Genomic DNA, 12,390 nt, shown 5'->3' on the forward strand with positions numbered 1-12,390 from the left:
CATGCGCAACCAAACTAAGTAAGCACCATGGTCAAACGTACCTCGTAAAGAAGGGGACAACTCGCAAGCTTTGTGCGCAGTTTCAATCGTAAATGAGCCTCAGGTTGAGGCGGGATTTTTCAAACGGGGGTTCGATAAAGTTGCTGAACAGCTGCACGACGGTCCAAATTATCTGAATTAATAGGGGCCAAATTAACAATTGGTTGTTTAGCGTGCATTTCTAAGAGCAGCAGTAAAGACTGATGACAGCAGAGACAGCTGCAGCGGTATTTTAGTAATACATTTGTATTGTTTTGAAAACAAAATGACAACTGTTAGCACAGTTGTAGCTGCTGAGCCATAATCCTGTCAGTAGGGTGCGCAAGTCATATGCATAAGGAAATTTCAATTTCTTGAGGTTCAAAGTTCGGAGTCTGGGTTATACAATACAGCAAGTCCTGAAATTACAGGCCATTTTCTGAAATGAAGGCACTCTAACAACGATACTGTGCTAAATGCAAATTGACTGTTAATCAGAAAGCAGTAGAATATGGCAAAATGTACCTGCAAATACTTTATTTGAGCACAGTAAAGTGCAAGCAATGGTCATACACAAAAGGAAACAGTAAAAATTATAGGAATATTTAAGAAACAATGAGAAACTGATTTCACAAAGTGGACAGTATTGAATAGAGTGGGGAGTTAGACATTATCAGTGAATGGCTGACACAGAACCTCTCCAAGAATGCCTAAAAATAAATGCATGTGTCCTTTCAAGCCAGAGGTTATTTCTTCCATTTTCAAATTGTCCTGCCACGATACTCAGGGGCTAGGGTTTCTCAACTGGTGAACTGAAGAGTACGGAATCAATTCCTGGCCGCAGCAGTTTACAGGGATGTTAAACACTGTAAACTAAACCATTTCAAAACCAACACACACAGCACCAGAGGCACACTAACTGCATGCACTCCACGTAACTGAATATAAAGCAGGATAATTCTGCATCAACAGGACATATGAAGAACTTTGAATCTGAAAGAAGCATTCACAATAGATACCACGTGCAGATTCTTTAAATCAACATTTTTTATCAGCATTTTTTTTTGTCAAGCAACAAGTCAAGCAAATTATGAGGAAACCATATTCTGCACTATATTACAACGTTAACATGCAAACATCGAAGAAGCCTCATCATCTTTGTAATCACGTCACAAAAACCATAGTTAACCGCCGTTCAAGTGCCCACCCCTCATGTAATGTCCCACCTGGGGGCCCTTGAGGTTCTAATAAATAAAAAAAAACACTGCTGCTTACAGCTATTTTGTGGGAAAACATATCTTTAGTCACTCTAAAATTTCAGCATCAGATCTAAAGACATCACACAATGTAGTACATACACTGTTAGCATGGTCAAAATATGTTCCAGGACCCTTTACTTTGTGGTTGAATTTTCGGATTAATAAAATGCACAACAGTTCAAGCAGAGCATCCCCGAGCGTTGGAAGAAGTGCTACGGCATTACTCAATGGCAGATGCCTTAGCAGCAGAAAGTATTGTTCTCATGTTACCACTGAAGAAGCCTGTCCACAAATTTAGCTGAACAATTTTAAGCTACAGTGTTCTATTCTTGTGTGTTTTCATGTGACGATCTCTGTCTGCCTTCCATGCAAATGCCATGGGACAAAGGTGGCACTGGTATGGCTTCTCGCCAGTGTGCTTGCGGAGGTGATGTGTCAGGCCAGCACGCTGTTTGAACTTTTTGCTGCAATGGCTGCACTGATAGGTCTTTTCAGCCGTATGCGTGTGAAGGTGTTGTGTCATGTTGACCTTGTATGTGAAACTTTTGCTGCAATGACTGCACTGATACGGCCTACCACCTGAGTGCGTGTGGAGGTGATGTGTCAGGCCAGCACGCTGTTTGAACTTTTTGCTGCAATGGCTGCACTGATAGGTCTTCTCAGCTGTATGCGTGTAAAGGTGCTGTGTCAGGTTGACCTTGCTTGTGAAGCTTTTGCTGCAATGACTGCACTGATACGGCCTATCACCTGTGTGTATACAGAGATGGTGTGTCAGAATAGCCTTCTGTGTGAAGCTCTTCTTGCAATGAATGCACTGAAAGGGGCGCTCTCCAGTGTGCATCCTCTGGTGGTATGCGAGGTGGTAGTGCTTATCTGTGGCGTAGGTACACTCTGAGCACTGATACTGCAGTCTTCCTCGTTGAGAGTTTTGCTGAGACAGTGAAGCAAGCCTGCTGGCAGTGGTAACTGAGCCTGCACAATGAAACAAGACATACGTGTGTTGATTTGTAAGAGATGCACTTCAAGAAGTTGTATGAGCTTGACCAACTGTCAAGAAGAATTAACAAATGGTGGAGATGCTCTTGCTGATACAGGTGATATCAAAATCAGCAAACATTAGCAATGCATACAAACAAAAAAAACCTGCTCTTTCAAACTTGCAATGCACTTTTATGAACACAACAGATAATAAACAATGCCATCAAAACAAAAACAGCCTATAGAGAAGATGAGCAAGAACCTGCATGCAAGCACTATGAACCACTGCAGATGTTACCAATCTCTCTCGTGACTTGGTCAAAGAAAGGAGCATGCCTTTTTGTCACATGTTATGTCCCCAGCAGGGTTTGTACAGGTACTTACAGCCTTTGTCAAAAGTTTAGAGTCCAGAGGGTTAGCTTTTATGCCATATATTATGACTTCTCTAATAATTGTGGAAGTCCTAGTTATTGCAGAGGGTAGGACACAAAATCGCCTAGCCCTCAGCAAGTTTGGAAACCTGGGAATGCATTACGAGCCATATAGTATGGCCCAGAAGTAGACGCCCTGGGCTCTAAATTTTCGACAAAGGGTGTACTATAAGAAAAAAAATTCACGGATAATCAAGGACTTTCAAGACCATTTAAACATTTTCAAAGACCTACATGGAGCTATATTTCAAATTTTCAAGATATAAGCATATGCACAATTAAAACAAAAACAGTTCCTGTGCTCAACGAAAAAAGCCTGTCCATCTTGGCAAAACTGAATCCTGAAATATTTTTACACTGAATTCCACTTCAACAGCTGCCTAGCCACAGCTCAGGAGAAGCAATGATTTTAGTTTTCTACAGCTCTGCAATAGCTCACAAATATATATATATATATATATGTCTAGCTAACACCTTTCTCAAAACAAATTTTTTTTTTTTTCTGAAACAGCTCCATAACCTCCAAACAGTAAAGAAAATTGGGCAAATTGGCAGATTCATGGTAAACAACAGTGTGACAGGTAAACAACACACACTGAAAAAAAAAGAAGCGAGAATGAAAATTTTCTGCAAGTACAGTCAGTGTCTCTCTGTTGGGAAGTCAATTTTTCTGTAGCAATGGACACTGCTAACAACTTCGCGAGGTCTGCTTGACACGTTTTTATTGCTTTTTTTGTGTGTGATTTTTTTTTATAGCATGCTTGCTGACCCGAGTAAGTCAATTTGCCTCATGGTTTGCATTTTGCTCTGCAAATCTGTAGCATTCGGCACCACCAAGTCTATAGTCATTGTTATCGGGCCACACACTTGGAAATTTACTTTTCAGCCATTCTTTAACACTGCAGCATAGGTGCATTCCCACGGAGAGAGAACTATGTAAATGTTATGAAACTGAAGTCTGTGTATGGAGACAAACGTCAACACACGAGCAGTGCAACACTACAACACAGCAGTGGCTGGTGCCATAGTTGTCAAAAATAGAACAGATGAAAGCAGCAATGGCTTTAGCATGGCCAGCTGTGTAACTTGCATCCGTCTAACCTGTGAAACAATGGAGAAAATACATTAAAAAAGTAGAAATATTTGCCCCGAGGGAAAAAAATCTTTTCTTATTCACTGATTCGGTGATATTTTTTAGCTGTAATCAGCGACTTCCATTTATGGGGCAAGATTATTCAACAACTTTTAAAGGTAAAAAAAAAACATATCAAGTATTTTCAAATTCAAGGCTTTTCAAGTTTCAAAGACCTGCATGCACCCTGTCACAGGTACTGAGGTGACCATAGCATAAGACTACATCAGATATTCATTTTTTTTTTTTTTTTTCAGCAGTGACTTCCTTCAAAAAAACAATAAACAAGTATCTGACATGGAACAAGCTTGAACTCTCAGCTTTCATGACCAAAGGTGCACAGAGTAATGCAGCATGCCTAACCGTGAAAACACACCTGCAAAAAAAAAAGGAAGAAATGATGTGAGGGATACAATAAAAAGGAGGTTACAAGACAGAAATGTGAGACACCGCATATTTGGTTAAAGGTACACTAATGACAAAGGGAAGGTGGCCTCAATCAACAGAATACCACATTTCAATTGCAAACAGATCAATGGCATTTAAAGCAGAGCTTTTATGAACCTGAAAAAAAAAAAAAAGAAAAATGAGATACAAAAGTCCCTTTTATTGGCTGATATTGCAAGTGACACGCTTGCATCATCACTGATTTCTGGTGCAGTTTATGTGCCACAGAACTAAGCATAGCACAGCACAACACAAACATCAACTTTTGGAACTGATCCCGAAAGATATGCTACATTGCCATTCAGTTTAAAACAGTGGCAAACTGTAACTTTAATAAGGGCACCATGAGCTTGCATCGAGACAGGCGGGACAATTTTTCAATTTACTTTTCTCAGCGATAAACGTTCGTTTTGATGCTGGGAAAATAATTTCCAGAAAGAGCCACAGAGTCAACAGTGGACAATAATTGGTTACAGAACCCTTAGCACCACCTTTACCACCAGATGATGCAATGATACAGTCCAAGTTACCTTCATCCGTTCCACTATTCCTACTTTCCTGATAGTGCCAACCTGACCTGACTGGTAATCCCGTTGCCCAAGTAGTCTCCAGAACGTACAACCACCTTCACGACAATGCGTGAAGTTGCAACACAGGGAGCTCTAGGGGTACTTCAAGATGCATTCTGAATGTTGCAAGCGAAGCCAAACATAAAATTTAGGTACAGCAACTGCTCCTGCAAAACCAATGTGAGAACATGCGCAAGTTTCATGAATAGAAAACAAGGAAGGGTTTGCTCCAACTATCTAAACTTGGAGCACATGTCACTGTTAATGCTCAAAATGCTGCACAGTAGGAACACCGGGCGACCAAGAATGCCCTGGGCATGAATAATGCACATAATAGCAGTGCAGCTATGACTTGCACTAATCCAAAGTGCCTGTAAAAAGGGTTGCCACCTGAAAGCAAACAAAAAAGAACAGCACCATTATTAAGCATAATTTTTCATGAAAGTATTTTAGTGGGTTAGTTGAAGCATGATTAGGTAGGGGACGGCTAATTACACCACTGCAGTAGCTTGCAGCCTTAGCTTCAAAAGGATGCGACAAGACTGCGCAGCACCTGTAGTCTTGTCACGTCCTTGTCTTTATTGCATCCCCCCCCCACACACACACACGCGCACACACACGTTTTTTTTTCTGCCTTTTCCCACACTTTCTTGTTTTTTACATCTCCCCACCCCTCAAAAAAATTGCAGAACAGGCTGTCACAACCCTCTGTTGCTTGTTACAATTGAAAAATACAGCTATAAAAAGGACCAAAAAGCTACAACCCTTGATTAAGAATTTCAATTTGCTTTCGTTATCTTACTGATCTTGTTATTGAGGAGAGGAAATCTGAATGCTAGGTAATGATGACAAACACAATCATCACACAGGAAGAAAGCAAAAGTGGTCGAAAAAAAATTGTTACAAGCACTTCACCCCAACACTTTAGCATGAGGATATGCATCACACAGAGGTGGCATCCATAGTGACCATACTTGATATCACCTAGAAATTAGCAAATTATTAAGAGCAGATTGAATTCTATCCATCGAAGTTCCAAATGCTGTTAAGACTGCTTACATGTAGAAAATAACCTAGCAGATCACTCTCAACTGTGCACACCATGCACAAATACAAGTCAATCCAGAGTTGAGGAGAAAGTCATTGGCCTCAAAACTTGACACCTGTGATGCATGTTACCAGGTATGGCTGCATTGCTACGTTTTTGCTCTGTACTTATCAGACTTGAGAAACTGTCAATCATAACTTGCATTCTCAATTCCTTGTACACAAGCCACTGCTTCTTTCACAAGAAAATATCTGCGTTGAAACACTCATGGAATCATGTCCTGCAAGCCATGACAATTAGTGCGGTAACACAACCTGTAAAAGGTCCCTTCACAGTGCGAACAAGTTTGTTTCCCAGTTGGTTCACTATAGTGAGATATTTAAGACAAGTCATCATTATAGCAAGAGCACACTGAGTAGTTTCCGCTTAACACAAAAGCAAAACACTGCAAAGGCAAGAGTAGGAGTCATGCAACAAATAGGCTTTTAGCTGAAATTTAATCTGTGATTACAGTGACTAAACGGCTAATTAAGACTTTGCTTGTGCATTAGAGTACCTGCGAATGCACAAAACTGCAATGCTCATAGCAAGACAGCCAACCACCGACTGAGCTGGAATCACAGAGTGTGTCTGCAGGAATTCGTTGAAACACAATGCTGCTGAAAGCTAGTAGAAGATTAAATGACATTGGTAATAAATTCAATTGCGACCATAATGCAAAAGTGTACCAGAAAAACAGTAGCTCTATTTTACTTAGTCAAAACGGCAAACAAGTCTAAAAGAAATAATTAAACATGCTTTTTCAGTACTGAAAGGCATCAGGGGAGAAAAATTGGCAATGGGGGTCCAAGAAAGATTAACATGAAATATCCTGTTAATATATTCATTACACAGTCAACATAGTTGAGTAGCAATGGCTTGGCAATAAATTGTACTCCAAAATTGGGGTAGTGGAGAGCATCTCAGTAAATATGTGAAAAATGAGCTTCCAACCTCAGAAATAAAGAGAAAATACATCAACTTTAAATAGAAACTACCTTCATTGTTCCTCATGCATTTTTATCAGTACTTTCTAGAAGAAAATGTATTGGATGTTACAAAGTGCATCTATTATGAAATGCTACAGCATAAAGGAAGCAACTCAATTGTTTATTGAAGAAGGAAAAATATACTGGATCTTAAATCCTTTCTGAAAGATACTTAATTCTGCATGTACTCTAGCTAGAAAAAAAAAAAAGAAGCACAGGGGACGCTTAGACTATGCCTTTAAGGATATGACACAAGTCTGCAGCTTCTCTTGTGGACCCTCGTTCATGTACATGTACTTTGCTACTTACTTCATCACCAATCCCTTAGTGTATGCTTCTTAAGGCCGAAACTAGTCATTAGTACACAGTCGTACCACATTCTGTGAAAGACGCCCCGACATCGATACAAAGAAATTAAAAGCCATAACGACCATCTAATTCTTTCCGAATCCCTCAACAGGGTATCCGAGTGGTGCTCCCTCTGGCAAATGTCTATGAATGTTAATAAGTCAGTAGCAATGACAATTAAAAAGCAACAGCATTAATGACACATCACTTTTAAGGGTTGATTAACGTAAATACTTAGGAATAACACTGACATCAAATCTTAATTGGGAGGCACACATATATGTTATGACTGCAGCACTACAAAAATTGTTCTATCTAATAAGACGCCTGAAGACCACCTCAATGAATATTAAGCTTTTGGCCCAATAAAACATTTGTCAGACCATTTTTAGAATAGGCTAACACAATTTGGTTTCCTTATACAGCAACTAACATAGCTAAACTTGAAGGCGTGCAAAGAAAAGCAGCAAGGTTTATTCACAGCAAATACCGGCGTACAGACTCACCCCCACTTCTTTTACCTCATTCAGATCTAAACACATTATTGACCAGAGCAAAAGAAGCTCGACTAAAATTTCTTTTTCAAATACTATACAGCCAGTACAAAACTGATATCACCCAGTACATATCGTATTCGCAGTCTAGAATAACACGGCACCAACATGAGCATGCACTAACGAAATATTCTTTTTCTAACGACACATTCAGGTACTCTTTCTTTCCTCGGGCGATAGAATGGAATTAACTAAGCTCATCTCTAAAAAACACAAATTCATTGTCGCAGTTCATATCCAAACTAGAATTAATCATGAGATCATTAGTTCTTCTTATTTTTATTCCAGTTTCTCCTTTACATGACACTGACAAAGCGTGGGATTAATATTGTGTACTCTGATTATTGTTGCAGACTATTGAAAGTTTTGTTGTTTTTTATGAAAACTCACCATGCTGTTGCGTGCATGATTTGGTTGTTTTTCACAAAAACTGTATACTTTGTTGTCTGCATTTGTTGGAACTGTTTTGCTTCTTTAATTTTTTCTTATGTATGTATGTACATAACATGCATGTATTTGCCCATCTGCTAGGCTCTCGGTTGAGAGCGGCAGTATTGTTAAATAAATAAATATAAAGTCCCGCTTTAGCCAAACCGTACAAACATGCCTTCGTGGCCTAGAATTAGTGTGTCCGACTTAAGTGTTCCGATGGGTTCGATCCAAACAGCGAAGCCAGAGTTGTCTTTGTGGTCTCACGCCATCACACAACTGGCTTACGAATTAGTGCCCGTGCATGTAACCTGTTAACTACCACCTGGTAGAGGCATACTTGTGATTTTTTGCTCACGCACAGAATGAGGTGGTCGCAAACCACTTGCTCTCTTTTGTCACACCTGTGCATGCTGTCGAAGGGAGTATTTTGATCGTTGGTAACACAAGCTTGACACCAAAAGACTGCGAAAGTACTGAAAATTGCCAGGAAAGCATTTGATTACAGGGCAGAAAAATCACTGTGGAAAAGCTAGGGAGATGACAGCAGTACGCACAAACAAGGCAAAGAGCTTAGAGTGAAAAGCACTGCAGCTACAGACTCATTCCATGTGTAATCTCCTCAATTTACAGGGCAAGGAATCACAAACAAAACAAAAAACAAGAAAAAGAGGATCGTATCAAGCTTGCAGTGTGGTTGCAAAGCTTGTGAACTCATACGTAGCACTCTACAGAAAAGCTTGGGTATGGCACAGCTATGAGTTGCTGTTCACTGGACAGTATCCATGGCACAAAGGGAAGGTTTAATTTCATGGATCATAGTAGTTTACAAACACTGTATTTTAAGCTACAGTCAGAAGATGAATGTGGCAGTAGCTTCTCAAAATTAGCATTTGCCCTCGTGCTCATTTCCTTGGCTTCCATACACGAGCTGCAACTGCTGAAAAAAAAAAAAAAAAAAAAAAAAGAATAGGAAACATTTTAAAAGCTACAACTGAGCTTAATGGTTGCGAGTTTTCCACATGGACATTTTGGGCAGTGGAAGCAGTGGAAGGTGTATCTGTTAGTGGAATAAAAAAATTGAGAAAAATTTTCAGTGGGGCTGTTCTGACTAGCTGCTGAACGTAGCTGCGGAACTTGACAACACTGAGGAGTGGCTTTTCCCGACAACAGTGCCCTTGTGGAAAAGGAAACTTTGTACCTTTTTCCACACTTCATCTACATTTAGAAGTTAGCTCAAGCTTACTGGCAAAATATATTACTATCCGTTGTCCCTGCCCCTCTCTTAGACCTCTTACACATTCTGGATGGTATAAAACATGAGGCCACAAATGACCAGTCTGGTATCATTAAGCGTGTCGAGTGCATTGCTGTGCAACAATTTAGGACAAAATTGCTCCCTGTGGTCCCTAAATTTTCGACAGCTCCACTGATCCTGCAGCCCACAAAATACTCATCTTCAGAGATAATTACAGGTAGGTAAACATACTAATGAATGACCTAAGCTATCCCAGTGGCAGTAGCTGTCATTACATGTTAATGGAAGACCGGTCACCCAGTATCGATAAAGGTCATACAATATATGCACAGATGCAAATGGAATGCCCTCCTGCTGTTTTGCCGAATTCTTTGTATTTTTAAAAGCACTGTAATGCTTGTGACCTGGAGCTCAGTTTTTTTATGTTCCGTCTGCGTTGTCTGGTGGTACAGTAAACAAGATTTCATGCCTTAAATCTTCACATAGGCCACTAAAACAGTGCATTGGAAAGATGCCGACGAATTCTGACCTTGTTGGGTTCTTTTCATGCACCAGCAATTCACCCCACATGAGTGCTTTTGCATGTCACCAGCCTCAAATTCGAGCCACCTCTTTGCAGTTAAGTACCTTAGTCCAATCAGATATGGCAGTGGGTTGCTGCTGTTCAACGGATCCCATGCTGAATAGAGTGGTTTGCATACATGTTAGTAAGATACCTGTAAAAGTGTAAGCTCGTTGAGAGATCAGCCCTCCACTATGGTGCCTCTTTCTCTCTCTCTACACTGTCACTCCCACCTTTCAGTAAGATGCAATTCAGGTGTCCACAGAGGAAGTGTGGCAGATACTGTGCCTTTCCTTTCCTGTAAAACAATTATTATTGTTGTTGCTTTTAAAAGATCATGATAACACGTCAATAACTTAGAAGCACTCCAGCCACCCCCTTCATACAAACACACTGCATGAAGAAAAGAAAAACCTGTTAATGTTACATTCGTCAACACAGTTCATTCATAGTTGACATAATCTAAAGGAAATAAATATCGACTCTGCCCCAAATGATTCCCTGCACTGAAACATTAAAAAGGAACCGTTCTCGCGCGCAAAACGGATCGGAAGTTAGTACCTCCAACGCCAACAACCATTGACTAGTCTCACAAGGCACTTCCGGGCGACAGGCGAAGTTTTCTACAAATCCAGAAACCGAGCAACAGCGAAAAGCGGCAATGCTTTGGTGGCCCTCAGCCCGCCGCGCGACGCTGGTCGCCGCGAATTGTCGCCTCATGCGGTTAGCGCTAAAAGGAAATCAAAACATGAGTTTTAATTGCTAATGCTATTGCAGCTAAAATCATTCTAGGTTGAAAATGATATACCAAAGACAAAATACTGCATCTGGGAGGCAAACTCAGGACTTTCGAAAGTCATGCCAGCTGGCTGCCCAAAAGCTAGATTTTACCTTTGTACAAGCTTGTTCTGACAAGCACAACGAAGTCTTGAGGAGGTGGAAGCAACGCTCATGGGCCAAATACTGTCTTTCCTCTACACCGTCATATTACCTTGCATCTAAACTGATCACATAGGCTGCACAGAGTTTTTCACAGTTATAAAAACCATCAATTTTCCTGTGTTTCATCTAGATTCAAAGGCTGTTTTCTGCTTTTGGTGTATGCTCTAAGTAAACATAAAGCCTTTTGACTCTTAGCCAAAAGCAAAAGCAGCAGCCACAAACAGCATTTTCATACACATTCACCTCTCAATCATAAGATGTTAAGACGGATTGTAAATTTGATCGAAATACATGAAAGGGAAATGAAAGGGAACCTTTTCATACACTTTCATGTTGATGAGACTAGAGCTTCAGTGTGAATTGCCTGGCTGTTCATATCTCCTTGGCAGAACAGAGCACTTGCTGTTGAACGCCAGAAATCACCAACAGGTCACGGTTAGGCTGTATCCTCCTTGTGCACAAACACCACAATCACACCACCACCTCCAGTACGGCTGTGGCAAACACCGTTCAGACGAGGCAAAAATGAATAACACGGCCTCGAAAAAAAAGATTTCAGTGCATGGCAAAGCAGTACTTGCAAATTAACAAATGCCACGCACTACACAGAGTAATTTTTTTCTTCTCCTTGCTCCCCAAATATTTTATCACAGCCTGCGGCCATTTAGTAGCTGTGAACAATTTCGTACAATTGCAACTTTCAATAATATTCATTCATGTGAAGCTTTGACACAGACTACTGTTGATCAATCGCTGATCCCTGTACAGTATCAGCATTTAATTAGTGAATTCATTTTAAATACTTCTCGCAAGGTGGGCAGTTGGCAGGGGAACTTTAACCATGTCCAAAGATGCAGCTGGTTTTACCGAAAGAGCTGTTCGTTATAGGTGGCAAAGTTCAGTGACACGCATCACTCACTTCACATATGAGGAAAAGTGCGAAAGGATAGAGAGAAAGGTTGGGAGGCGACAGGTGGCCCAGCGGTTTGGGACGTTATATGGAGAGCGGAGGATGGAGCAACGCAGAATGACCAATGCTGCCGCAGCTTTCACTGATGCATGCTCTAAGCACATACCCTCTGGCTCCCATCAGTACAGCCTTTGTCAGAAGTGTAGAGCTCAGGGGGGGTCTGCTTCCGAGCCGTGTAGTGGCGCTGATTTAGCATTAGTGGAGGTCCTTCCCATTGGAGGGGGTAGGGCAAAAAATCTTCTTACCATAAAGATAATATGAAACACTGGAGATCCATTACAAGCTGCACGAAGTGGCTAAGAAAGACTGTACGTACGTGCAACACGGACACTGTCACATGGCACGTGGGCGGCACTTACAGCAGCGCTGTAAGACTAAAACGCGTACGGTACCTCTGTCCCTCTTGTTTGATTTGAA

The 12,390-nt window shown here is 40.8% G+C and overlaps 1 protein-coding gene across 1 annotated transcript; it reads right to left on the reverse strand.

Annotated features, from left to right (window-relative positions):
- Positions 1 to 443: 443 nt before the first annotated feature.
- LOC146179156 (uncharacterized) lies at positions 444 to 3,535 on the reverse strand. The gene is made up of 2 exons (XM_084580130.1): positions 3,456 to 3,535; positions 444 to 2,296 (listed from the first exon to the last, which is right to left on the reverse strand). The coding sequence occupies exons 1-2, from the start codon at positions 3,533 to 3,535 to the stop codon at positions 1,591 to 1,593; spliced, it is 786 nt and encodes a 261-aa protein (XP_084436256.1). The 3' UTR covers positions 444 to 1,590.
- Between the last annotated feature and the right edge of the window lie 8,855 nt (positions 3,536 to 12,390).

The sequence above is a fragment of the Amblyomma maculatum genome, chromosome 9 (assembly GCF_055883805.1).
Source record: "Amblyomma maculatum isolate TAMU_Amacu chromosome 9, ASM5588380v1, whole genome shotgun sequence".
NCBI lineage: Eukaryota > Metazoa > Arthropoda > Arachnida > Ixodida > Ixodidae > Amblyomma > Amblyomma maculatum.

Bases quoted from the DNA above. Each gene is read 5' to 3' on its own strand.
- LOC146179156 (XM_084580130.1), bottom strand. From the start codon at position 3,535: ATGACTATAGACTTGGTGGTGCCGAATGCTACAGATTTGCAGAGCAAA. The intron at 2,297-3,455 runs GTCAGCAAGCAT...AACTTCTTGAAG, and splicing joins AGGCAAATTGACTTACTCGG to TGCATCTCTTACAAATCAAC.